Genomic DNA, 27,663 nt, shown 5'->3' on the forward strand with positions numbered 1-27,663 from the left:
ATAAAACCTCATTGAAACGCAATTTCATTGTCGCTTATGTAGGTTAAATGAAGTCCTGCTTTAATTCTAAACCCAATTTATTTATATATATATATATTAAAATATTTGCTGTCTTATGTGTTTTATTATTTCGTCTTTCTATGTAATTGTAAAGCCCATTGTATAGCCTACCACATTGTAAAATTAGGTTTCATCTTTATTTTAAGTCATTAAAAATGGAGCAAAACTACCTGAAAAAAATAAATATACAAAGTTTTTTTTTTAAATCTCATAATTTTACTTTTATCTAAGGTTTGTGTTTTCATGTGGAACTAATCATTTTAAATGTTTTTTTTTTCACTATTTTTCTGTAGCTGTGTTGTTGCTGTCTTATGTATTTCATTATTTCCTCTTTCTATGTAATTGTAAAGCCCATTGTATAGCCTACCACAAAATTATGTATTTTACAAACCTTAGATAAAAGTAATTTAACTTTTATCTAAGGTTTGTGTTTTCATGTGGAACTAATTTGGACAAAAGTTCAAGATCTTTACTTTCCAGCCAAAACACGCTCAGGAAAATATACTGTAAATGTTCCATATTTTTTCAACAAATATATTTTCCTCTAAATATTTGTTCAACTAAATTCTCTCAAAAATGAATAATACCTTGTACTCATCATCCTTTTTTTCACCATGTTTATTTAAATGTTTACTTTTTGTCATTGATTTTTAATCCCAACCTTTCACCCGGCACTTTAGTACCCAAAACATCTTCTGTCCTGGCCGACGTTATGAGTTTATTTTATTTTGGAGGTAAAATACCCCAACATCCGATTATTTTTTTTCTCGATGCGCGGTGTCGAGCTTGATGAAGCCGAATTTCCTCTGAACGCTTCCTAGTTGGTAGCTGCACAAGGGCTCCATCTAGCGGCGGCCGGGTCGCGCTCCCTGTGAACCTCTAAACCCCCCCCCCCAGGCTATGTTTCCAGAAATTCAGAGCTCCACCACAGACTTCTGTCTTTGGTTTTTGTTGACTTGATCTACACCATACAGTAAAGTCAGAAAAAAAAGATCTAATCGAAAACAACATTAGATTTGCCATCACTGCCAATAAGGAAACAGACAGACACACTATTCTGTTTAGAGTTTCCACTGAAAACTACTTGTGGTTTTTATCCTTTTCCGTCACGTTCCCCTTTTGATCCTTTGACGGTCTGCACAGTCATCTTTAGGGGCAGGCAGATCATTACCCACAGTGCTGATACCACCGATTCTACATTTTGGTGTTTCGCTGTCAATGCTAGCGTCAACAGGGCGGATAGCAAAAAGGAAAAAGATGTCTCATGTTAGATTATCCCGGTACATCGACACTGTGTTTTAACACGCACGTGATAAGTAATTCACAGAGACCAGTTAAAAGAAAAGCCTCATGTTTGGCAGCTCACTCACTGGTAATGAAAATGAAAATGAAATGAAAATCTGGGCCTGAAAAGCGACTAGTAACTACATGAAAGTGATGGATGATGATGAATGTAATGGAGGACTGAGGTGTATGGTCACATATGTAGAGCTGATTTTATGTGTTTAAATAGAGGCCCTAGGTCAAAGGTCCTCAGAGGGGGCCTTGCAGTGTGAATAGGAGGAAATGCTTTGGACTTAAAGCCATAGTGACGTTTTTCAGGAAAACTACTGCCGTATTTAAGAGTCGGTGGTCAAGGCTGATTTTCAGAGTGGTTCGTTGGCGTCACACCCTCTCCCGAGCAGACCTGCAGGTGCTTGATCTGACGCTGTACTTCTTTGTAATAAACCTTTATATGCAATCGTCTCCTTCATCCTCTTCACATCATCATCACCACCTAATAAACTACAGTACAAAGTACAATATTCCCCTGTGAAACGTGGTGGAGTGGAAGTATCAAGTAGCAGAAAATGGAAACACTCAAGTAAAAGTACTTTAAAATTTTACTGGAGTACATTACTTGAGTGAATGCACTTTGATGTTCAAACATTGTCTCTGGTGTCAGAAGTGAGCGTCCTTGATCTGACAGACTCGTTTTCTTGGGACACACTTACTGTAATATACCGGCTCAGTCATTAGCAGGAAGCTCCTGGCCAATCAAAGTAAATTAGGTCATGGTATTACTGCTGCTAGAATTTCGGTCGTCTTTGGGCAAACACACTAAAGCCGCTGGATTGAGCAAATACAACTCTTATGTGATGCAATTTCAAAAAGAAACCCTCAAGAAATCCCCAGTGTTCCCAGCACAGAACCAGTTCAAAACGACATAAGAGCCTGATCAGGTTCACCTTGCTCACTTGCTCTCAACTGGATCTCCATCAATCCTCATTTAGCCTCTAATGTAACCTAACCCACCACTGAGGAAGAACTCTGTGTTTGTGTGTGTGTGTGCGTTCACTATCATCAGCTCACTCTCAGTGTGTACTGTCCAGTGGGGTGATTATCATGTCTCATTCAGCTGCTAACAGACCGGTCCTCTGCACACTGTAGCGTTTCAGCCAGGAATGACTGGGCGGCTGCATGCTGTGGATATCTATCTGCATCAGCACCATCACCTTGACAATGAGCTATTTTTAGGCCGAAAAGAAGCGGCTCCTAAGCAGGGAGCCTCCCGCCCTCTGCTGCCCTCTAGGGACCAGTCCCAGGGACCCCCTCTCTGAGTGTATGTACATCTACGCTGACATTTATTTGCAGTATTCTTAGTCACTCTAGTCCAGCATTTATCCTTCAAATGGGGATAAAGATGGAAAGCTTATTTATGTACTTTATTTTTATTTAAAAGGCTGTCTATAAAACATCAATGTGTGCAAAGCTGTGAAGAGCAAAACGCTGACCTCAGATCTGCGAAAGATTACCCAAATGGCCACCTATTCTTCATGGGGCCAACATTCACTCAGTCTCAGGTTATACCAGTGGAGGTGTTCATGTGATGAAAAGTCTGCTTTGTATGTAGGCAGATGCATTTTTCTTTTTTGTAAATCTCAAAGGTTATTTCCAGGAGGCATGACTGAGGATTTTTCACTTATTAAGTTTTCATACTGGTGTTTTCTGAGTTCTTGAATATCTCATTATTCTTCCTCTTTTTATTGTGTTTTATCTTAGCTTTCACATTTTTTAAGACACTTGCAATGTGTGTGTGTATATATATATATATATATATATATATATATATATGTATATAGGCACCTTTTTTGTTCAATAATGATTTAAAACTGAATGATTTTTAAACAATTTGCCTAAAATTACAACTTGTGATAACAATAATTTTATACTAAATGGCTACACAGACTAAGGTTGTTTAGTTTATTGTACAGTGACTGGATTTTTCCCACTCACCCTGAACTTTATGAACATTAGTATTTCTGATACACAGATGGTTCTTAAGCTTTATACACACACACACACACACACACACACACACACACACACACACACACACACACACACACACACACACACACACACAAGCAGCACAATATCAGCAGTATTGTTACTGATGCATGCATAGCCTGTTTCGGGCTGTGCAGGTGAGTTTGGCTCAGTTTAGCGGAATTAAAAGTCACCTTCTAGTGATAACAGCAAATACTCCTACAGAAATTTATAATATTTACATGTTATTTTTTGTCTTAAAATATTACCCCCCCCACACACACAAAAAAAATCAGACACACAAACACTATGTTTTGAATCCAAACCTCTTGGCAATGCAGGCTGTTTAAACTAGAGAACTGTTGAGCTGAGCCACAATTGATGAAAAATAGGAAAATATTACACTTGAATGCATCTACTGTCCAGTACAGTCAGCTGAAATTATAGTTCCATATACAGTTTAGGCATAGAAATTTAATGCCCACTGAAAAGTAGTAGAATATTATTTTGAAAGATGTATGTTCTCTATATTTTCAGAGCTACCTGATTCAAAAGCTTCCTCATTATGCTGTCGACCATACCAAATGTTTTTCTCTTATGGGTGATGAGGTTTTTGGTATTAATGTTGGAAATTATGGATTTGGACGACACTGGTGTCCATCTGTGTAACCTGAAACTTGTTTTCAGTAAAAAAAAAAAAAACAGCACATAAACAGTAAATGCAGAGGAAAAGATTATTGAGGAAAAATTAAGAGCATTTATTTAATGCATTTAAGAATATTACAGAGCATAGCTGTAATTCAGTCCTCAGTGGAAAAGCAGAAGCAACATGTCATCATCTCCCACAAACCACGGAAGAAGCCTGGCACTTCATTCTTCTTAACATCACAGTCCTGAACCAGGGATTTCTCCTTCTCAAATGCATCCACTTCCACCTGCTGCACTACTTCCAGCTCGTCATCAGTCTGTGCTTCGTACTCCATTTCTTGGATGGCAGAGATGACGCCCTCTCCATGTCTCCATGTCTCCATGTCTTGGATGGCAGAGATGACGCCCTCTCTGGCAGAGAAAAAGCTTTGATCGTAGTCCATCTGGTGGAAGGACCTGGACCGGTTGACAGCCGTCTTATAGATGGCTTTGACCATGGATCGGGCTCCAACGGTGCAGATGCCAAGCATAAGAGATGCAGAGCCTGATCCGAACTGAGAGAGGCAGGGAGCTACTGAGTTAGCCAGCAGTTTGCCAATCTCAGCACTGGCAGCTTCACTCTTGTTCTCCCGCTCTGGTTCCTCCAGGAAGAACTTCAGAGTGGTCTCCAAGACCTCTGGTACCTGGGGCGCAGTGCTCTCTTCGAGCGCCAGGAGTTCTGTGGGTTTAGTGTCCCCTGCAGAGAGTGAGCCGATGGTGGTCTGAATGCCACAGAGGATTCCCAGCAGCTTGCTGTGCAGAGATGGAAGGAGGTTTCGTACCTCCTCCTCTGCTGCTGGGCGGACGACTGAAACAAACATCTGAACGCCCTCCAATGTGACCTTCCTGCCCAACAGCTGTGAAAGCTGCTCTTCCTTGTTCAGCTCTTCCAGGAGCTCTTGTTCCATCTGATTGAGACAGAAGTGCCTCGCTGTGGTCCAGGCCTGTCAACATCACTCCGTCAGTCTTAACACCAAGGCAATGTAGCTGATAGTAAACTAATTTCACATGAAACCAGAAGGTTAAGACTTCAATTTGGCTCTAAAGTCTGAGGAGCCTCTGTATTTTACTTACCAGTTCAGCCATGAACAGGAGATGAATTTCTGTCGTTGCAATTGCTTCCTGAAACCTGTAAAAAAAAAAACGTTACATATCTTCTACAACTGTTAGACATTAAAATAGCTGTAAGCTAATAATTCAGTTTTCCATCAGTGTGGTGTTAAATCAACGTTTAACTCACTCTTCCAGGAAGCTTCTTCCTGTCAGCAGCCAGGTCTTCATGTCTCTGACAGACAAGTAGTCAGGAACTTGATCCTGTTGCTTCATGAGCATAAACTGCCTCAGCATCATTTTCTGCAGCACAGATTTAGCACAGCACAGTTTGAATCTGTTCACAGAAGCAGCTTATTAAACGATGTAACCTAAACATAAACAGTGCACCTTTACATTTACACTAACTTACTTCTACTTGGTAGCAGTGCCACTCCTCTTCTGAGAAGGGGGACGGTCTCATTTCTTGGACTTGTTCAAAAAGGAAGTCGGTGTCCATTTTTAAGAGACGTCAAACTCGAACGAGAGAAAAACAGTAAACGGGTTTGTTAACCAACGAGTGAACCAACACGTCTTTGTAGAGGGTTTGGATAGCTGAACATTCAGGTACCAAATGTGTGAGAATCTACAAGTGTACCTCAGGTTCACAGAGTACAGAATCTAGAAGTGTGTCAGACCACTGACATCATAGCAGCCAAGGTTCCGGCAGAGAACATAATAAAACAAAACATAGAACTAATATGCAAATTAGGGAACCAACAACCAGAAGTAGTATGATCTTATATTGTTTCACCTCTAACAGTAATTAAAGAGTTTACTGAATCTATATCTTTCATATCAAAAACTGCCAAGTGTCCACTGGTTACAGACAAACGATTAAAGCAATATTATTTTCCCTCTAAAAGTCAGTTTTGCTTCATATTTAAGTCTGACTTTAAAGGACGAGGCTGGAGATATTCTGAATCTTTCTTACTGTCGGCAAATCCCATGAAAAGACTAAAACCAATGAACCGTTTTGTCTGTGTATCCAATGGCTGATATCTCCTTTTCATCTGTGCCGTAGAGCTCCATTGTTGTGAAAAACTATTAAAAACATATCAGCGAGTCACACTGTTGCACTGGGTGACATGGTTCCTCATCACCATGAACACAGGCACTGTTTAATTTGAGTCAACTCCACATGCTGTGTAAGTACCCATTAGAGCACCAAATTTGCGTTAATCCGCCGCCGAAAATAGTCCCCAACGAATGCACCGTTTATTTCTCTTTGAGTGACGTTAGCTAAAATCGACAGTGCCCGGCTGTTTTAGGAAAGTATTTTGCTTTTTTTTTTTTTAATGATACTATATTTGTGACCTTTCTTTAAACAATTATGTCTTAAGGCCAAATTGAAAATAAGACTGTCCTCATCCTTTAACTTTAAAGCTGCATTCATCATTTTTGTGGTCACTTCAGATCAGTGGAAAGAGCTGAAAACTAGTGGTGGAAAGTAACTAAGTATATTTTTTAAGTATTGTACTTTAATACAACTTTAAGACAACTTGTACTTTACTTTTTATGCTACTTTATACTTCTACTTCACTCCATTTCAGAGGGAAATATTGCACTTTTCAGGGTAACACACGTGATCGGTGTAAAAACTAAACGCAGTGCATAACAAAGCAGTTACAAGTAGCTCCACCTCGACCATCTACAACATGAAACTACCACTTGTATGTTAATGTGTCAATAATACAACATAATAATCTAACCCTGACGAGGGCCATTAGGCATAATGAGTACTTTTACTGAAGTAACCTCTTGACGGCACTTGACTGTTGACATTGCCAGCACTGAGTTTATCAGAGATTATCTATCTATCTATCACCTGAAGGAGAAAATGGAAAATGAGTGAAATGGAAAGGTCACCCTGAGGGCTGAAGTCCTGACATCATGAAACTGTAGTCCAGCATTGTCCAACCTTCCATTGCCTCTGATTTCCCTCACGAACCATGGCATGTGACAGGTGGAGAGGTAGCTGAAATGTATCCAGTCTTTTTTCTCCATTACTGGCAGAGAAGAAGAAGGAAGAGGCCTGTAAAGGACCGGGTTTTTACCGGTACAGTGAACAGCTGAGTGGGCCGGCGTGACACCAGATGGGAGGAATCAGGAGGAGGCGATTCCTCTTCTCTTATCCTGCCCAACCTCCCTGCACTTACAGTGAGGATCTCTGGAGGGCTGCCATGTCATTTCCCCTCCTGTTCTTCCTTATGTCATATGTCATCTTTTGTCTTCTGCTTCTTTGCACGTTTTTTTCAAGCTCATCTCCCGCGGAGGTATCGTCATGTCTAAGCCAGCGATAGTAAAATCCCAGAGCAGCTTCGGCTTGACTTTAACGAGGAATTCCGAATACACGTGTTTAGCAAATGAAGCCAACTTACTTTCCCAGCTCCTCGTACAGCTGGTACTCATCGGTAAACCTGGTGCAGGTCGTTGAAGCCATGTTTAGGTGGGCAGGGGAGACCGACTTGGGGACGTGAACGCCTCAGTTGTTTTATGACTCTACACAAATCCCAAAGCGCCACTTGTCGCCTTTCTCACAAAAAGTCAAAAATACAGGCAAACTTGGTAGTTCTTTAGAAATGACTCCCGGAGGCGGTAAAAGCAGGGCGTCGCTCCTCCCGGCACCTGTTCACAGATCCCGGTCACTCCTGGACTTGACAGGGACGTCGCTACCTGCTGCTTCTGCGTTTGTCTCTACACTGATACTTGTTTTAGTTGACCGCAGTCAAGACAGACTTTATATAGAATATTACATATCCGGTCGTCGTATTTCAAAATACAACCTCATTGACGGCAATTTACTTGTCGCTTATGTAAGTTAAATGAAGTCCTGCTTTAAATCTAATCCCAATTTATATATATATATATATATATATATATATTACAATATTTGCTGTCTTATGTATTTCATTATTTCCTCTTTCTATGTAATTGTAAAGCCCATTGTATAGCCTACCACATTGTAAAATTATGTATTTTACAAACCTTAGATAAAAGTAATTTAACTTTTATCTAAGGTTTGTGTTTTCATGTGGAACTAATTTGGACAAAAGTTCAAGATCTTTACTTTCCAGCCAAAACACGCTCAGGAAAATATACTGTAAATGTTCCATATTTTTTCAACAAATATATTTTCCTCTAAATATTTGTTCAACTAAATTCTCTCAAAATGAATAATACCTTGTACTCATCATCCTTTTTTTCACCATGTTTATTTAAATGTTTACTTTTTGTCATTGATTTTTAATCCCAACCTTTCACCCGGCACTTTAGTACCCAAAACATCTTCTGTCCTGGCCGACGTTATGAGTTTATTTTATTTTGGAGGTAAAATACCCCAACATCCGATTATTTTTTTTTCGATGCGCGGTGTCGAGCTTGATGAAGCCGAATTTCTTTTGAACGCTTCCTAGTTGGTAGCTGCACAAGGGCTCCATCTAGCGGCGGCCGGGTCGCGCTCCCTGTGAACCTCTAAACCCCCCCCAGGCTATGTTTCCAGAAATTCAGAGCTCCACCACAGACTTCTGTCTTTGGTTTTTGTTGACTTGATCTACACCATTCAGTAAAGTCAGAAAAAAAAAAAGATCTAATCGAAAACAACATTAGATTTGCCATCACTGCCAATAAGGAAACAGACAGACACACTATTCTGTTTAGAGTTTCCACTGAAAACTACTTGTGGTTTTTATCCTTTTCCGTCACGTTCCCCTTTTGATCCTTTCACGGTTTGCACAGTCATCTTTAGGGGCAGGCAGATCATTACCCACAGTGCTGATACCACCGATTCTACATTTTGGTGTTTCGCTGTCAATGCTAGCGTCAACAGGGCGGATAGCAAAAAGGAAAAAGATGTCTCATGTTAGATTAGCCCGGTACATCGACACTGTGTTTTAACACTCACATGATAAGTAATTCACAGAGACCAGTTAAAAGAAAAGCCTCATGTTTGGCAGCTCACTCACTGGTAATGAAAATGAAAATGAAATGAAAATCTGGGCCTGAAAAGCGACTAGTAACTACATGAAAGTGATGGATGATGATGAATGTAATGGAGGACTGAGGTGTATGGTCACATATGTAGAGCTGATTTTATGTGTTTAAATAGAGGCCCTAGGTCAAAGGTCCTCAGAGGGGGCCTTGCAGTGTGAATAGGAGGAACTGCTTTGGACTTAAAGCCATAGTGACGTTTTTCAGGAAAACTACTGCCGTATTTAAGAGTCGGTGGTCAAGGCTGATTTTCAGAGTGGTTCGTTGGCGTCACACCCTCTCCCGAGCAGACCTGCAGGTGCTTGATCTGACGCTGTACTTCTTTGTAATTATCCTTTATATGCAATCGTCTCCTTCATCCTCTTCACATCATCATCACCACCTAATAAACTACAGTACAAAGTACAATATTCCCCTGTGAAACGTGGTGGAGTGGAAGTATCAAGTAGCAGAAAATGGAAACACTCAAGTAAAAGTACTTTAAAATTTTACTGGAGTACATTACTTGAGTGAATGCACTTTGATGTTCAAACATTGTCTCTGGTGTCAGAAGTGAGCGTCCTTGATCTGACAGACTCGTTTTCTTGGGACACACTTACTGTAATATACCGGCTCAGTCATTAGCAGGAAGTAAATTAGGTCATGGTATTACTGCTGCTAGAATTTCGGTCGTCTTTGGGCAAACACACTAAAGCCGCTGGATTGAGCAAATACAACTCTTATGTGATGCAATTTCAAAAAGAAACCCTCAAGAAATCCCCAGTGTTCCCAGCACAGAACCAGTTCAAAACGACATAAGAGCCTGATCAGGTTCACCTTGCTCACTTGCTCTCAACTGGATCTCCATCAATCCTCATTTAGCCTCTAATGTAACCTAACCCACCACTGAGGAAGAACTCTGTGTTTGTGTGTGTGTGTGCGTTCACTATCATCAGCTCACTCTCAGTGTGTACTGTCCAGTGGGGTGATTATCATGTCTCATTCAGCTGCTAACAGACCGGTCCTCTGCACACTGTAGCGTTTCAGCCAGGAATGACTGGGCGGCTGCATGCTGTGGATATCTATCTGCATCAGCACCATCACCTTGACAATGAGCTATTTTTAGGCCGAAAAGAAGCGGCTCCTAAGCAGGAGCCTCCCGCCCTCTGCTGCCCTCTAGGGACCAGTCCCAGGGACCCCCTCTCTGAGTGTATGTACATCTACGCTGACATTTATTTGCAGTATTCTTAGTCACTCTAGTCCAGCATTTATCCTTCAAATGGGGATAAAGATGGAAAGCTTATTTATGTACTTTATTTTTATTTAAAAGGCTGTCTATAAAACATCAATGTGTGCAAAGCTGTGAAGAGCAAAACGCTGACCTCAGATCTGCGAAAGATTACCCAAATGGCCACCTATTCTTCATGGGGCCAACATTCACTCAGTCTCAGGTTATACCAGTGGAGGTGTTCATGTGATGAAAAGTCTGCTTTGTATGTAGGCAGATGCATTTTTCTTTTTTGTAAATCTCAAAGGTTATTTCCAGGAGGCATGACTGAGGATTTTTCACTTATTAAGTTTTCATACTGGTGTTTTCTGAGTTCTTGAATATCTCAATATTCTTCCTCTTTTTATTGTGTTTTATCTTAGCTTTCACATTTTTTAAGACACTTGCAATGTGTGTGTATATATATATATATATATATAGGCACCTTTTTTGTTCAATAATGATTTAAAACTGAATGATTTTTAAACAATTTGCCTAAAATTACAACTTGTGATAACAATAATTTTATACTAAATGGCTACACAGACTAAGGTTGTTTAGTTTATTGTACAGTGACTGGATTTTTCCCACTCACACTGAACTTTATGAACATTAGTATTTCTGATACACAGATGGTTCTTAAGCTTTACACACACACACACACACACACACACACACACACACACACACACACACACACACACACACACACACACACACACACACACACACACACACAAGCAGCACAATATCAGCAGTATTGTTACTGATGCATGCATAGCCTGTTTCGGGCTGTGCAGGTGAGTTTGGCTCAGTTTAGCAGAATTAAAAGTCACCTTCTAGTGATAACAGCAAATACTCCTACAGAAATTTATAATATTTACATGTTATTTTTTGTCTTAAAATATTACCCCCCCCACACACACAAAAAAAATCAGACACACAAACACTATGTTTTGAATCCAAACCTCTTGGCAATGCAGGCTGTTTAAACTAGAGAACTGTTGAGCTGAGCCACAATTGATGAAAAATAGGAAAATATTACACTTGAATGCATCTACTGTCCAGTACAGTCAGCTGAAATTATAGTTCCATATACAGTTTAGGCATAGAAATTTAATGCCCACTGAAAAGTAGTAGAATATTATTTTGAAAGATGTATGTTCTCTATATTTTCAGAGCTACCTGATTCAAAAGCTTCCTCATTATGCTGTCTACCATACCAAATGTTTTTCTCTTATGGGTCTTGAGGTTTTGGTATTAATGTTGGAAATTATGGATTTGGACGACACTGGTGTCCATTTGTGTAACCTGAAACTTGTTTTCAGTAAAAAAAAAACAGCACATAAACAGTAAATGCAGAGGAAAAGATTATTGAGGAAAAATTAAGAGCATTTATTTAATGCATTTAAGAATATTACAGAGCATAGCTGTAATTCAGTCCTCAGTGGAAAAGCAGAAGCAACATGTCATCATCTCCCACAAACCACGGAAGAAGCCTGGCACTTCAGTCTTCTTAACATCACAGTCCTGAACCCGGGATTTCTCCTTCTCAAATGCATCCACTTCCACCTGCTGCACTACTTCCAGCTCGTCATCAGTCTGTGCTTCGTACTCCATTTCTTGGATGGCAGAGATGACGCCCTCTCCATGTCTCCATGTCTCCATGTCTTGGATGGCAGAGATGACGCCCTCTCTGGCAGAGAAAAAGCTTTGATCGTAGTCCATCTGGTGGAAGGACCTGGACCGGTTGACAGCCGTCTTATAGATGGCTTTGACCATGGATCGGGCTCCAACGGTGCAGATGCCAAGCATAAGAGATGCAGAGCCTGATCCGAACTGAGAGAGGCAGGAGCTACTGAGTTAGCCAGCAGTTTGCCAATCTCAGCACTGGCAGCTTCACTCTTGTTCTCCCGCTCTGGTTCCTCCAGGAAGAACTTCAGAGTGGTCTCCACGACCTCTGGTACCAGGGGCGCAGTGCTCTCTTCGAGCGCCAGGAGTTCTGTGGGTTTAGTGTCCCCTGCAGAGAGTGAGCCGATGGTGGTCTGAATGCCACAGAGGATTCCCAGCAGCTTGCTGTGCAGAGATGGAAGGAGGTTTCGTACCTCCTCCTCTGCTGCTGGGCGGACGACTGAAACAAACATCTGAACGCCCTCCAATGTGACCTTCCTGCCCAACAGCTGTGAAAGCTGCTCTTCCTTGTTCAGCTCTTCCAGGAGCTCTTGTTCCATCTGATTGAGACAGAAGTGCCTCGCTGTGGTCCAGGCCTGTCAACATCACTCCGTCAGTCTCAACACCAAGGCAATGTAGCTGATAGTAAACTAATTTCACATGAAACCAGAAGGTTAAGACTTCAATATGGCTCTAAAGTCTGAGGAGCCTCTGTATTTTACTTACCAGTTCAGCCATGAACAGGAGATGAATTTCTGTCGTTGCAATTTCTTCCTGAAACCTGTAAAAAAAAAAACGTTACATATCTTCTACAACTGTTAGACATTAAAATAGCTGTAAGCTAATAATTCAGTTTTCCATCAGTGTGGTGTTGAATCAACGTTTAACTCACTCCTCCAGGAAGCTTCTTCCTGTCAGCAGCCAGGTCTTCATGTCTCTGACAGACAAGTAGTCAGGAACTTGATCCTGTTGCTTCATGAGCATAAACTGCCTCAGCATCATTTTCTGCAGCACAGATTTAGCACAGCACAGTTTGAATCTGTTCACAGAAGCAGCTTATTAAACGATGTAACCTAAACATAAACAGTGCACCTTTACATTTACACTAACTTACTTCTACTTGGTAGCAGTGCCACTCCTCTTCTGAGAAGGGGGACGGTCTCATTTCTTGGACTTGTTCAAAAAGGAAGTCGGTGTCCATTTTTAAGAGACGTCAAGTCTCCAACGAGAAAAACAGTAAACGGGTTTGTTAACCAACGAGTGAACCAACACGTCTTTGTAGAGGGTTTGGTCAGCTGAACATTCAGGTACCAAATGTGTGAGAATCTACAAGTGTACCTCAGGTTCACAGAGTACAGAATCTAGAAGTGTGTCAGACCACTGACATCATAGCAGCCAAGGTTCCGGCAGAGAACATAGTAAAACAAAACATAGAACTAATATGCAAATTAGGGAACCAACAACCAGAAGTAGTATTATCTTATATTGTTTCACCTCTAACAGTAATTAAAGAGTTTACTGAATCTATATCTTTCATATCAAAAACTGCCAAGTGTCCACTGGTTACAGACAAACGATTAAAGCAATATTATTGTCCCTCTAAAAGTCAGTTTTGCTTCATATTTAAGTCTGACTTTAAAGGACGAGGCTGGAGATATTCTGAATCTTTCTTACTGTCGGCAAATCCCATGAAAAGACTAAAACCAATGAACCGTTTTGTCTGTGTATCCAATGGCTGATATCTCCTTTTCATCTGTGCCGTAGAGCTCCATTGTTGTGAAAAACTATTAAAAACATATCAGCGAGTCACACTGTTGCACTGGGTGACATGGTTCCTCATCACCATGAACACAGGCACTGTTTAATTTGAGTCAACTCCACATGCTGTGTAAGTACCCATTAGAGCACCAAATTTGCGTTAATCCGCCGAAAATAGTCCCCAACGAATGCACCGTTTATTTCTCTTTGAGTGACGTTAGCTAAAATCGACAGTGCCCGGCTGTTTTAGGAAAGTATTTTGCTTTTTTTTTTTTTAATGATACTATATTTGTGACCTTTCTTTAAACAATTATGTCTTAAGGCCAAATTGAAAATAAGACTGTCCTCATCCTTTAACTTTAAAGCTGCATTCATCATTTTTGTGGTCACTTCAGATCAGTGGAAAGAGCTGAAAACTAGTGGTGGAAAGTAACTAAGTATATTTTTTAAGTATTGTACTTTAATACAACTTTAAGACAACTTGTACTTTACTTTTTATGCTACTTTATACTTCTACTTCACTCCATTTCAGAGGGAAATATTGCACTTTTCAGGGTAACACACGTGATCGGTGTAAAAACTAAACGCAGTGCATAACAAAGCAGTTAAAAGTAGCTCCACCTCGACCATCTACAACATGAAACTACCACTTGTATGTTAATGTGTCAATAATACAACATAATAATCTAACCCTGACGAGGGCCATTAGGCATAATGAGTACTTTTACTGAAGTAACCTCTTGACGGCACTTGACTGTTGACATTGCCAGCACTGAGTTTATCAGAGATTATCTATCTATCTATCACCTGAAGGAGAAAATGGAAAATGAGTGAAATGGAAAGACGAGAAGGGGAGGTGGTGTTAGCGCTTGTGTTTGTGTGCGTGTACGTGACCTCGAATAGCTGAATATTATTTTCGCAAATATCACCAAACATCAAGAATCGTAAAAGCATCTACTTTACATCTTGTGAGTGAATTGGACAGATCTGTGAAGAAATCTGCTGGATTTCTTATTGGTACATAACAGGAAGAGGGCGCTGTTTCTCCAGTTCAGGTTCAGTCATTCTTAGCCATAGCAGATGATCAATGCAGAGAAATCCTGGTGGAAAAAAACAAAAACACTTCCAATATGTCTATTTTCCTGAGTAAAGGCAAATATGCTGAGGACGGGGAGAAATCATGGTCTCACACACTTTGCACCTATATGCTTTAGTTATAAGCCATGGTTTGCTGTGATGTAAACTCTATATGATTTGTAAATGGTAAATGGGCTAAAACATGCAAAACCACTGCAGGAAAATATATTAATATAAAAAATGTTTTGATTTACATTGTAATAATTTGATAAGATGGAGATTTTTTTTGCAGTTTAATGCAGAAAAAAGCAAAATAAAGTACAGTGTAATTGCACATTAAACTTTAAGAGTCATTATTGTGATGCATATTAAGCAATGCATTATCATACACACATAATCCTAACCCTAACATCCTGATTGACATTGTTTCGAACCTTAAACCTCTCTCCATTTTTTTTTTTTTTGGTGGAAAAATGACAGTCATAGCACCTATTTACTGCCTGGTATCCATCGACGCAAAAGCACAACAGTACACGCAGTAGGTCGAGTGAGTGACACTTTGGCAACATGTCCTTCAGCCCTGCCCAGCTCACAGATTATTCACTGTCATTAAGTACACAGTGGAACCACATTTTTGAGACAGCGATTTATATTGTAACATACAGCAGTGCATTTGTCCTCTGTTAGTCTTGGAGCGAGGTGCAGACGGCTTGTGGAGTTCATATAAAGAGACGATCCAACGTTCCCATCTGGTGGTGGGAATGGTACGGAGCGAAGGTCAATGTGAAGACTCAGGAGGCCGGTGGAGAGCGAGATTTCACTGTTGCAGTTAAACTCTTTTCACACATACAGTAGTAATATAACATACAGCTAGAGTTTGACACCGACAGCAATATCACTGAGGTTTTCAACAGTAAAATGAATGTATATGTGTAAATATGACTGTATGCCAAGTGTACTGCATGTATCTGTACCTTTCTAGGAAGGATAGTGTGCAGGCTGTGAAGGGTCTCTCTTGAGACTATAAAGTCCATCTATCTTTACACATGCAGCAGCATAATTGATTGGGAGAGATGCTCTGTTTGGAAAACGGCCTCTGATAATCAACATGACACTTTTCTTTTTTCTATAGCTATTTGTCTGTGGCAGTGAAATTGTTCTAATTACACAACAGCCAACAGTTTAGCCACATTATTTCAACCATTTTAACAGGAGGTAAAACATAGCAGTTTGTTCCTGTCATTTGGAGAAAAAAAAAACCCACTACGGATTGAGAATGTTCTCCAGTGCTGAGAGGTACGTGAAGCCCTCGCAGAAGCCCTTTAAAGAGGGCTCTTTACTCAGACGTGAACAGACAGGACTTCATTCTAGGGGGCGTGGGTTGAGGTAAAGGGGAAAAACCGCTGCACAAATGAACAATGCATAATTTGGCTTAGCGTCCAGCCTGAATGCACCATAAAACAATTGGTTTTTCTCCGACAGCAGTCATTTACAATATAATTGCCAAAAACTTCCCATTAAGCCGACAATATTACTCCTTTAAAAGCCAGATGTTGTTTGAACATGCAGTCGCCTATGTCTACTATCTTGCTGTGAATATGTCAAAACAAGAATAATAATAATACCCACTTTGAGCATGTGGATTATATCCATTTGGATCATTCATTCATTTAGGTATGATTTGTGGTTTTTGCTTTCCCAAGATGCATTCCACCCACGCAGAAAGAAGGATTATTGTCTGCGTGGAGAACTGGAACAATAAGTTAAACTTCAAACTATACATTTGCAAGTATCCTCCAGTTCTTGAGGTGGATGCATAGTGGATATGTAAAGACTAGAAACGTGTCAAAACTAAAAAAAAAAGTGGCAACCAAGGGGCTTGAATGGGAATTTGCCATTACATTTCCTTCACATTCTCATATTCACTCTTATTTGTGTGGAATCTTGTGTTAATCAAAGATCAAACAACCTCCAGAGTAGCACTGACTCATTCACCAGTAAATATATGTGATCAGTCTCTACATCATATCACAGGTGGACCACACTGACAATATTGCTTTTAAGTAACGCAACATTGTCACAGTAATATTGGTCTCATCCCGACACACACACCTTCCACATTCCTCTTGGAGGAAATGGAAAGGTCACCCTGAGGGCTGAAGTCCTGACATCATGAAACTGTAGTCCAGCATTGTCCAACCTTCCATTGCCTCTGATTTCCCTCACGAACCATGGCATGTGACAGGTGGAGAGGTAGCTGAAATGTATCCAGTCTTTTTTCTCCATTACTGGCAGAGAAGAAGAAGGAAGAGGCCTGTAAAGGACCGGGTTTTTACCGGTACAGTGAACAGCTGAGTGGGCCGGCGTGACACCAGATGGGAGGAATCAGGAGGAGGCGATTCCTCTTCTCTTATCCTGCCCAACCTCCCTGCACTTACAGTGAGGATCTCTGGAGGGCTGCCATGTCATTTCCCCTCCTGTTCTTCCTTATGTCATATGTCATCTTTTGTCTTCTGCTTCTTTGCACGTTTTTTTCAAGCTCATCTCCCGCGGAGGTATCGTCATGTCTAAGCCAGCGATAGTAAAATCCCAGAGCAGCTTCGGCTTGACTTTAACGAGGAATTCCGAATACACGTGTTTAGCAAATGAAGCCAACTTACTTTCCCAGCTCCTCGTACAGCTGGTACTCATCGGTAAACCTGGTGCAGGTCGTTGAAGCCATGTTTAGGTGGGCAGGGGAGACCGACTTGGGGACGTGAACGCCTCAGTTGTTTTATGACTCTACACAAATCCCAAAGCGCCACTTGTCGCCTTTCTCACAAAAAGTCAAAAATACAGGCAAACTTGGTAGTTCTTTAGAAATGACTCCCGGAGGCGGTAAAAGCTGGGCGTCGCTCCTCCCGGCACCTGTTCACAGATCCCGGTCACTCCTGGACTTGACAGGGACGTCGCTACCTGCTGCTTCTGCGTTTGTCTCTACACTGATACTTGTTTTAGTTGACCGCAGTCAAGACAGACTTTATATAGAATATTACATATCCGGTCGTCGTATTTCAAAATACAACCTCATTGACGGCAATTTACTTGTCGCTTATGTAAGTTAAATGAAGTCCTGCTTTAAATCTAATCCCAATTTATATATATATATATATATATATATATATATATATATATATATTACAATATTTGCTGTCTTATGTATTTCATTATTTCCTCTTTCTATGTAATTGTAAAGCCCATTGTATAGCCTACCACATTGTAAAATTATGTATTTTACAAACCTTAGATAAAAGTAATTTAACTTTTATCTAAGGTTTGTGTTTTCATGTGGAACTAATTTGGACAAAAGTTCAAGATCTTTACTTTCCAGCCAAAACACGCTCAGGAAAATATACTGTAAATGTTCCATATTTTTTCAACAAATATATTTTCCTCTAAATATTTGTTCAACTAAATTCTCTCAAAAATGAATAATACCTTGTACTCATCATCCTTTTTTTCACCATGTTTATTTAAATGTTTACTTTTTGTCATTGATTTTTAATCCCAACCTTTCACCCGGCACTTTAGTACCCAAAACATCTTCTGTCCTGGCCGACGTTATGAGTTTATTTTATTTTGGAGGTAAAATACCCCAACATCCGATTATTTTTTTTTTCGATGCGCGGTGTCGAGCTTGATGAAGCCGAATTTCTTTTGAACGCTTCCTAGTTGGTAGCTGCACAAGGGCTCCATCTAGCGGCGGCCGGGTCGCGCTCCCTGTGAACCTCTAAACCCCCCCCCCAGGCTATGTTTCCAGAAATTCAGAGCTCCACCACAGACTTCTGTCTTTGGTTTTTGTTGACTTGATCTACACCATTCAGTAAAGTCAGAAAAAAAAAGATCTAATCGAAAACAACATTAGATTTGCCATCACTGCCAATAAGGAAACAGACAAGACACACTATTCTGTTTAGAGTTTCCACTGAAAACTACTTGTGGTTTTTATCCTTTTCCGTCACGTCCCCCTTTTGATCCTTTCACGGTTTGCACAGTCATCTTTAGGGGCAGGCAGATCATTACCCACAGTGCTGATACCACCGATTCTACATTTTGGTGTTTCGCTGTCAATGCTAGCGTCAACAGGGCGGATAGCAAAAAGGAAAAAGATGTCTCATGTTAGATTATCCCGGTACATCGACACTGTGTTTTAACACTCACATGATAAGTAATTCACAGAGACCAGTTAAAAGAAAAGCCTCATGTTTGGCAGCTCACTCACTGGTAATGAAAATGAAAATGAAATGAAAATCTGGGCCTGAAAAGCGACTAGTAACTACATGAAAGTGATGGATGATGATGAATGTAATGGAGGACTGAGGTGTATGGTCACATATGTAGAGCTGATTTTATGTGTTTAAATAGAGGCCCTAGGTCAAAGGTCCTCAGAGGGGGCCTTGCAGTGTGAATAGGAGGAACTGCTTTGGACTTAAAGCCATAGTGACGTTTTCAGGAAAACTACTGCCGTATTTAAGAGTCGGTGGTCAAGGCTGATTTTCAGAGTGGTTCGTTGGCGTCACACCCTCTCCGAGCAGACCTGCAGGTGCTTGATCTGACGCTGTACTTCTTTGTAATTATCCTTTATATGCAATCGTCTCCTTCATCCTCTTCACATCATCATCACCACCTAATAAACTACAGTACAAAGTACAATATTCCCCTGTGAAACGTGGTGGAGTGGAAGTATCAAGTAGCAGAAAATGGAAACACTCAAGTAAAAGTACTTTAAAATTTTACTGGAGTACATTACTTGAGTGAATGCACTTTGATGTTCAAACATTGTCTCTGGTGTCAGAAGTGAGCGTCCTTGATCTGACAGACTCGTTTTCTTGGGACACACTTACTGTAATATACCGGCTCAGTCATTAGCAGGAAGTAAATTAGGTCATGGTATTACTGCTGCTAGAATTTCGGTCGTCTTTGGGCAAACACACTAAAGCCGCTGGATTGAGCAAATACAACTCTTATGTGATGCAATTTCAAAAAGAAACCCTCAAGAAATCCCCAGTGTTCCCAGCACAGAACCAGTTCAAAACGACATAAGAGCCTGATCAGGTTCACCTTGCTCACTTGCTCTCAACTGGATCTCCATCAATCCTCATTTAGCCTCTAATGTAACCTAACCCACCACTGAGGAAGAACTCTGTGTTTGTGTGTGTGTGTGCGTTCACTATCATCAGCTCACTCTCAGTGTGTACTGTCCAGTGGGGTGATTATCATGTCTCATTCAGCTGCTAACAGACCGGTCCTCTGCACACTGTAGCGTTTCAGCCAGGAATGACTGGGCGGCTGCATGCTGTGGATATCTATCTGCATCAGCACCATCACCTTGACAATGAGCTATTTTTAGGCCGAAAAGAAGCGGCTCCTAAGCAGGGAGCCTCCCGCCCTCTGCTGCCCTCTAGGGACCAGTCCCAGGGACCCCCTCTCTGAGTGTATGTACATCTACGCTGACATTTATTTGCAGTATTCTTAGTCACTCTAGTCCAGCATTTATCCTTCAAATGGGGATAAAGATGGAAAGCTTATTTATGTACTTTATTTTTATTTAAAAGGCTGTCTATAAAACATCAATGTGTGCAAAGCTGTGAAGAGCAAAACGCTGACCTCAGATCTGCGAAAGATTACCCAAATGGCCACCTATTCTTCATGGGGCCAACATTCACTCAGTCTCAGGTTATACCAGTGGAGGTGTTCATGTGATGAAAAGTCTGCTTTGTATGTAGGCAGATGCATTTTTCTTTTTTGTAAATCTCAAAGGTTATTTCCAGGAGGCATGACTGAGGATTTTTCACTTATTAAGTTTTCATACTGGTGTTTTCTGAGTTCTTGAATATCTCAATATTCTTCCTCTTTTTATTGTGTTTTATCTTAGCTTTCACATTTTTTAAGACACTTGCAATGTGTGTGTATATATATATATATATATATAGGCACCTTTTTTGTTCAATAATGATTTAAAACTGAATGATTTTTAAACAATTTGCCTAAAATTACAACTTGTGATAACAATAATTTTATACTACATGGCTACACAGACTAAGGTTGTTTCGTTTATTGTACAGTGACTGGATTTTTCCCACTCACACTGAACTTTATGAACATTAGTATTTCTGATACACAGATGGTTCTTAAGCTTTACACACACACACACACACACACACACACACACACACACACACACACACACACACACACACACACACACACACACACACACACACACACACAAGCAGCACAATATCAGCAGTATTGTTACTGATGCATGCATAGCCTGTTTCGGGCTGTGCAGGTGAGTTTGGCTCAGTTTAGCAGAATTAAAAGTCACCTTCTAGTGATAACAGCAAATACTCCTACAGAAATTTATAATATTTACATGTTATTTTTTGTCTTAAAATATTACCCCCCCCACACACACAAAAAAAATCAGACACACAAACACTATGTTTTGAATCCAAACCTCTTGGCAATGCAGGCTGTTTAAACTAGAGAACTGTTGAGCTGAGCCACAATTGATGAAAAATAGGAAAATATTACACTTGAATGCATCTACTGTCCAGTACAGTCAGCTGAAATTATAGTTCCATATACAGTTTAGGCATAGAAATTTAATGCCCACTGAAAAGTAGTAGAATATTATTTTGAAAGATGTATGTTCTCTATATTTTCAGAGCTACCTGATTCAAAAGCTTCCTCATTATGCTGTCTACCATACCAAATGTTTTTCTCTTATGGGTCTTGAGGTTTTTGGTATTAATGTTGGAAATTATGGATTTGGACGACACTGGTGTCCATTTGTGTAACCTGAAACTTGTTTTCAGTAAAAAAAAAAAAAACAGCACATAAACAGTAAATGCAGAGGAAAAGATTATTGAGGAAAAATTAAGAGCATTTATTTAATGCATTTAAGAATATTACAGAGCATAGCTGTAATTCAGTCCTCAGTGGAAAAGCAGAAGCAACATGTCATCATCTCCCACAAACCACGGAAGAAGCCTGGCACTTCAGTCTTCTTAACATCACAGTCCTGAACCAGGGATTTCTCCTTCTCAAATGCATCCACTTCCACCTGCTGCACTACTTCCAGCTCGTCATCAGTCTGTGCTTCGTACTCCATTTCTTGGATGGCAGAGATGACGCCCTCTCCATGTCTCCATGTCTCCATGTCTTGGATGGCAGAGATGACGCCCTCTCTGGCAGAGAAAAAGCTTTGATCGTAGTCCATCTGGTGGAAGGACCTGGACCGGTTGACAGCCGTCTTATAGATGGCTTTGACCATGGATCGGGCTCCAACGGTGCAGATGCCAAGCATAAGAGATGCAGAGCCTGATCCGAACTGAGAGAGGCAGGGAGCTACTGAGTTAGCCAGCAGTTTGCCAATCTCAGCACTGGCAGCTTCACTCTTGTTCTCCCGCTCTGGTTCCTCCAGGAAGAACTTCAGAGTGGTCTCCACGACCTCTGGTACCAGGGGCGCAGTGCTCTCTTCGAGCGCCAGGAGTTCTGTGGGTTTAGTGTCCCCTGCAGAGAGTGAGCCGATGGTGGTCTGAATGCCACAGAGGATTCCCAGCAGCTTGCTGTGCAGAGATGGAAGGAGGTTTCGTACCTCCTCCTCTGCTGCTGGGCGGACGACTGAAACAAACATCTGAACGCCCTCCAATGTGACCTTCCTGCCCAACAGCTGTGAAAGCTGCTCTTCCTTGTTCAGCTCTTCCAGGAGCTCTTGTTCCATCTGATTGAGACAGAAGTGCCTCGCTGTGGTCCAGGCCTGTCAACATCACTCCGTCAGTCTCAACACCAAGGCAATGTAGCTGATAGTAAACTAATTTCACATGAAACCAGAAGGTTAAGACTTCAATATGGCTCTAAAGTCTGAGGAGCCTCTGTATTTTACTTACCAGTTCAGCCATGAACAGGAGATGAATTTCTGTCGTTGCAATTTCTTCCTGAAACCTGTAAAAAAAAAAACGTTACATATCTTCTACAACTGTTAGACATTAAAATAGCTGTAAGCTAATAATTCAGTTTTCCATCAGTGTGGTGTTGAATCAACGTTTAACTCACTCCTCCAGGAAGCTTCTTCCTGTCAGCAGCCAGGTCTTCATGTCTCTGACAGACAAGTAGTCAGGAACTTGATCCTGTTGCTTCATGAGCATAAACTGCCTCAGCATCATTTTCTGCAGCACAGATTTAGCACAGCACAGTTTGAATCTGTTCACAGAAGCAGCTTATTAAACGATGTAACCTAAACATAAACAGTGCACCTTTACATTTACACTAACTTACTTCTACTTGGTAGCAGTGCCACTCCTCTTCTGAGAAGGGGGACGGTCTCATTTCTTGGACTTGTTCAAAAAGGAAGTCGGTGTCCATTTTTAAGAGACGTCAAGTCTCCAACGAGAGAAAAACAGTAAACGGGTTTGTTAACCAACGAGTGAACCAACACGTCTTTGTAGAGGGTTTGGTCAGCTGAACATTCAGGTACCAAATGTGTGAGAATCTACAAGTGTACCTCAGGTTCACAGAGTACAGAATCTAGAAGTGTGTCAGACCACTGACATCATAGCAGCCAAGGTTCCGGCAGAGAACATAGTAAAACAAAACATAGAACTAATATGCAAATTAGGGAACCAACAACCAGAAGTAGTATGATCTTATATTGTTTCACCTCTAACAGTAATTAAAGAGTTTACTGAATCTATATCTTTCATATCAAAAACTGCCAAGTGTCCACTGGTTACAGACAAACGATTAAAGCAATATTATTGTCCCTCTAAAAGTCAGTTTTGCTTCATATTTAAGTCTGACTTTAAAGGACGAGGCTGGAGATATTCTGAATCTTTCTTACTGTCGGCAAATCCCATGAAAAGACTAAAACCAATGAACCGTTTTGTCTGTGTATCCAATGGCTGATATCTCCTTTTCATCTGTGCCGTAGAGCTCCATTGTTGTGAAAAACTATTAAAAACATATCAGCGAGTCACACTGTTGCACTGGGTGACATGGTTCCTCATCACCATGAACACAGGCACTGTTTAATTTGAGTCAACTCCACATGCTGTGTAAGTACCCATTAGAGCACCAAATTTGCGTTAATCCGCCGCCGAAAATAGTCCCCAACGAATGCACCGTTTATTTCTCTTTGAGTGACGTTAGCTAAAATCGACAGTGCCCGGCTGTTTTAGGAAAGTATTTTGCTTTTTTTTTTTTTAATGATACTATATTTGTGACCTTTCTTTAAACAATTATGTCTTAAGGCCAAATTGAAAATAAGACTGTCCTCATCCTTTAACTTTAAAGCTGCATTCATCATTTTTGTGGTCACTTCAGATCAGTGGAAAGAGCTGAAAACTAGTGGTGGAAAGTAACTAAGTATATTTTTTAAGTATTGTACTTTAATACAACTTTAAGACAACTTGTACTTTACTTTTTATGCTACTTTATACTTCTACTTCACTCCATTTCAGAGGGAAATATTGCACTTTTCAGGGTAACACACGTGATCGGTGTAAAAACTAAACGCAGTGCATAACAAAGCAGTTAAAAGTAGCTCCACCTCGACCATCTACAACATGAAACTACCACTTGTATGTTAATGTGTCAATAATACAACATAATAATCTAACCCTGACGAGGGCCATTAGGCATAATGAGTACTTTTACTGAAGTAACCTCTTGACGGCACTTGACTGTTGACATTGCCAGCACTGAGTTTATCAGAGATTATCTATCTATCTATCACCTGAAGGAGAAAATGGAAAATGAGTGAAATGGAAAGACGAGAAGGGGAGGTGGTGTTAGCGCTTGTGTTTGTGTGCGTGTACGTGACCTCGAATAGCTGAATATTATTTTCGCAAATATCACCAAACATCAAGAATCGTAAAAGCATCTACTTTACATCTTGTGAGTGAATTGGACAGATCTGTGAAGAAATCTGCTGGATTTCTTATTGGTACATAACAGGAAGAGGGCGCTGTTTCTCCAGTTCAGGTTCAGTCATTCTTAGCCATAGCAGATGATCAATGCAGAGAAATCCTGGTGGAAAAAAACAAAAACACTTCCAATATGTCTATTTTCCTGAGTAAAGGCAAATATGCTGAGGACGGGGAGAAATCATGGTCTCACACACTTTGCACCTATATGCTTTAGTTATAAGCCATGGTTTGCTGTGATGTAAACTCTATATGATTTGTAAATGGTAAATGGGCTAAAACATGCAAAACCACTGCAGGAAAATATATTAATATAAAAAATGTTTTGATTTACATTGTAATAATTTGATAAGATGGAGATTTTTTTTGCAGTTTAATGCAGAAAAAAGCAAAATAAAGTACAGTGTAATTGCACATTAAACTTTAAGAGTCATTATTGTGATGCATATTAAGCAATGCATTATCATACACACATAATCCTAACCCTAACATCCTGATTGACATTGTTTCGAACCTTAAACCTCTCTCCATTTTTTTTTTTTTTGGTGGAAAAATGACAGTCATAGCACCTATTTACTGCCTGGTATCCATCGACGCAAAAGCACAACAGTACACGCAGTAGGTCGAGTGAGTGACACTTTGGCAACATGTCCTTCAGCCCTGCCCAGCTCACAGATTATTCACTGTCATTAAGTACACAGTGGAACCACATTTTTGAGACAGCGATTTATATTGTAACATACAGCAGTGCATTTGTCCTCTGTTAGTCTTGGAGCGAGGTGCAGACGGCTTGTGGAGTTCATATAAAGAGACGATCCAACGTTCCCATCTGGTGGTGGGAATGGTACGGAGCGAAGGTCAATGTGAAGACTCAGGAGGCCGGTGGAGAGCGAGATTTCACTGTTGCAGTTAAACTCTTTTCACACATACAGTAGTAATATAACATACAGCTAGAGTTTGACACCGACAGCAATATCACTGAGGTTTTCAACAGTAAAATGAATGTATATGTGTAAATATGACTGTATGCCAAGTGTACTGCATGTATCTGTACCTTTCTAGGAAGGATAGTGTGCAGGCTGTGAAGGGTCTCTCTTGAGACTATAAAGTCCATCTATCTTTACACATGCAGCAGCATAATTGATTGGGAGAGATGCTCTGTTTGGAAAACGGCCTCTGATAATCAACATGACACTTTTCTTTTTTCTATAGCTATTTGTCTGTGGCAGTGAAATTGTTCTAATTACACAACAGCCAACAGTTTAGCCACATTATTTCAACCATTTTAACAGGAGGTAAAACATAGCAGTTTGTTCCTGTCATTTGGAGAAAAAAAAAACCCACTACGGATTGAGAATGTTCTCCAGTGCTGAGAGGTACGTGAAGCCCTCGCAGAAGCCCTTTAAAGAGGGCTCTTTACTCAGACGTGAACAGACAGGACTTCATTCTAGGGGGCGTGGGTTGAGGTAAAGGGGAAAAACCGCTGCACAAATGAACAATGCATAATTTGGCTTAGCGTCCAGCCTGAATGCACCATAAAACAATTGGTTTTTCTCCGACAGCAGTCATTTACAATATAATTGCCAAAAACTTCCCATTAAGCCGACAATATTACTCCTTTAAAAGCCAGATGTTGTTTGAACATGCAGTCGCCTATGTCTACTATCTTGCTGTGAATATGTCAAAACAAGAATAATAATAATACCCACTTTGAGCATGTGGATTATATCCATTTGGATCATTCATTCATTTAGGTATGATTTGTGGTTTTTGCTTTCCCAAGATGCATTCCACCCACGCAGAAAGAAGGATTATTGTCTGCGTGGAGAACTGGAACAATAAGTTAAACTTCAAACTATACATTTGCAAGTATCCTCCAGTTCTTGAGGTGGATGCATAGTGGATATGTAAAGACTAGAAACGTGTCAAAACTAAAAGAAAAAGTGGCAACCAAGGGGCTTGAATGGGAATTTGCCATTACATTTCCTTCACATTCTCATATTCACTCTTATTTGTGTGGAATCTTGTGTTAATCAAAGATCAAACAACCTCCAGAGTAGCACTGACTCATTCACCAGTAAATATATGTGATCAGTCTCTACATCATATCACAGGTGGACCACACTGACAATATTGCTTTTAAGTAACGCAACATTGTCACAGTAATATTGGTCTCATCCCGACACACACACCTTCCACATTCCTCTTGGAGGAAATGGAAAGGTCACCCTGAGGGCTGAAGTCCTGACATCATGAAACTGTAGTCCAGCATTGTCCAACCTTCCATTGCCTCTGATTTCCCTCACGAACCATGGCATGTGACAGGTGGAGAGGTAGCTGAAATGTATCCAGTCTTTTTTCTCCATTACTGGCAGAGAAGAAGAAGGAAGAGGCCTGTAAAGGACCGGGTTTTTACCGGTACAGTGAACAGCTGAGTGGGCCGGCGTGACACCAGATGGGAGGAATCAGGAGGAGGCGATTCCTCTTCTCTTATCCTGCCCAACCTCCCTGCACTTACAGTGAGGATCTCTGGAGGGCTGCCATGTCATTTCCCCTCCTGTTCTTCCTTATGTCATATGTCATCTTTTGTCTTCTGCTTCTTTGCACGTTTTTTTCAAGCTCATCTCCCGCGGAGGTATCGTCATGTCTAAGCCAGCGATAGTAAAATCCCAGAGCAGCTTCGGCTTGACTTTAACGAGGAATTCCGAATACACGTGTTTAGCAAATGAAGCCAACTTACTTTCCCAGCTCCTCGTACAGCTGGTACTCATCGGTAAACACAATACGTAACCGGAACGAAGCATGGAT

The 27,663-nt window shown here is 40.6% G+C and overlaps 4 protein-coding genes across 9 annotated transcripts in view; all 4 read right to left on the reverse strand.

The window, feature by feature from the left end:
• Positions 1-7,925, reverse strand: part of LOC120797123 (calcium/calmodulin-dependent protein kinase type II delta chain) — a 113,363-nt gene extending 105,438 nt beyond the window's left edge. For 3 of the 5 annotated variants that reach the window (XM_040140430.1, XM_040140432.1, XM_040140429.1), the window contains exon 1: positions 7,630-7,923. The gene's annotated coding sequence lies outside the window, so the exon portion shown is untranslated. Of the gene's footprint in view, positions 1-7,629 lie in introns of all 5 variants that reach the window. The other 2 variants (XM_040140433.1, XM_040140431.1) reach the window with 2 other exon arrangements.
• On the reverse strand, positions 4,170-7,002 carry LOC120797680. Its single transcript, XM_040141533.1, has 4 exons — positions 5,519-7,002; positions 5,297-5,409; positions 5,131-5,185; positions 4,170-5,000 (listed from the first exon to the last, which is right to left on the reverse strand). The coding sequence occupies exons 1-4, from the start codon at positions 5,603-5,605 to the stop codon at positions 4,170-4,172; spliced, it is 1,086 nt and encodes a 361-aa protein (XP_039997467.1). The 5' UTR covers positions 5,606-7,002.
• Positions 7,926-11,818: 3,893 nt separating the features above from the next.
• Positions 11,819-13,277, reverse strand: LOC120797681. The gene is made up of 5 exons (XM_040141534.1): positions 13,167-13,277; positions 12,945-13,057; positions 12,779-12,833; positions 12,241-12,648; positions 11,819-12,109 (listed from the first exon to the last, which is right to left on the reverse strand). Exons 1-5 carry the CDS (start codon positions 13,251-13,253, stop codon positions 11,819-11,821), a joined length of 954 nt encoding a protein of 317 aa, XP_039997468.1. The 5' UTR covers positions 13,254-13,277.
• Positions 13,278-21,835: 8,558 nt separating this feature from the next.
• On the reverse strand, positions 21,836-27,628 carry LOC120797125. Of its 2 annotated transcripts, XM_040140436.1 has the most exons (5): positions 23,772-27,628; positions 23,210-23,477; positions 22,988-23,100; positions 22,822-22,876; positions 21,836-22,691 (listed from the first exon to the last, which is right to left on the reverse strand). In XM_040140436.1, exons 2-5 carry the CDS (start codon positions 23,294-23,296, stop codon positions 21,861-21,863), a joined length of 1,086 nt encoding a protein of 361 aa, XP_039996370.1. In that variant the 5' UTR covers positions 23,297-23,477; positions 23,772-27,628; the 3' UTR covers positions 21,836-21,860. The 2 variants fall into 2 exon arrangements, with proteins under 2 accessions (XP_039996370.1, XP_039996368.1); XM_040140434.1 differs by having other exon boundaries at positions 23,210-27,628.
• Positions 27,629-27,663: the final 35 nt, after the last annotated feature.

The sequence above is a fragment of the Xiphias gladius genome, chromosome 12 (assembly GCF_016859285.1).
Source record: "Xiphias gladius isolate SHS-SW01 ecotype Sanya breed wild chromosome 12, ASM1685928v1, whole genome shotgun sequence".
NCBI lineage: Eukaryota > Metazoa > Chordata > Actinopteri > Istiophoriformes > Xiphiidae > Xiphias > Xiphias gladius.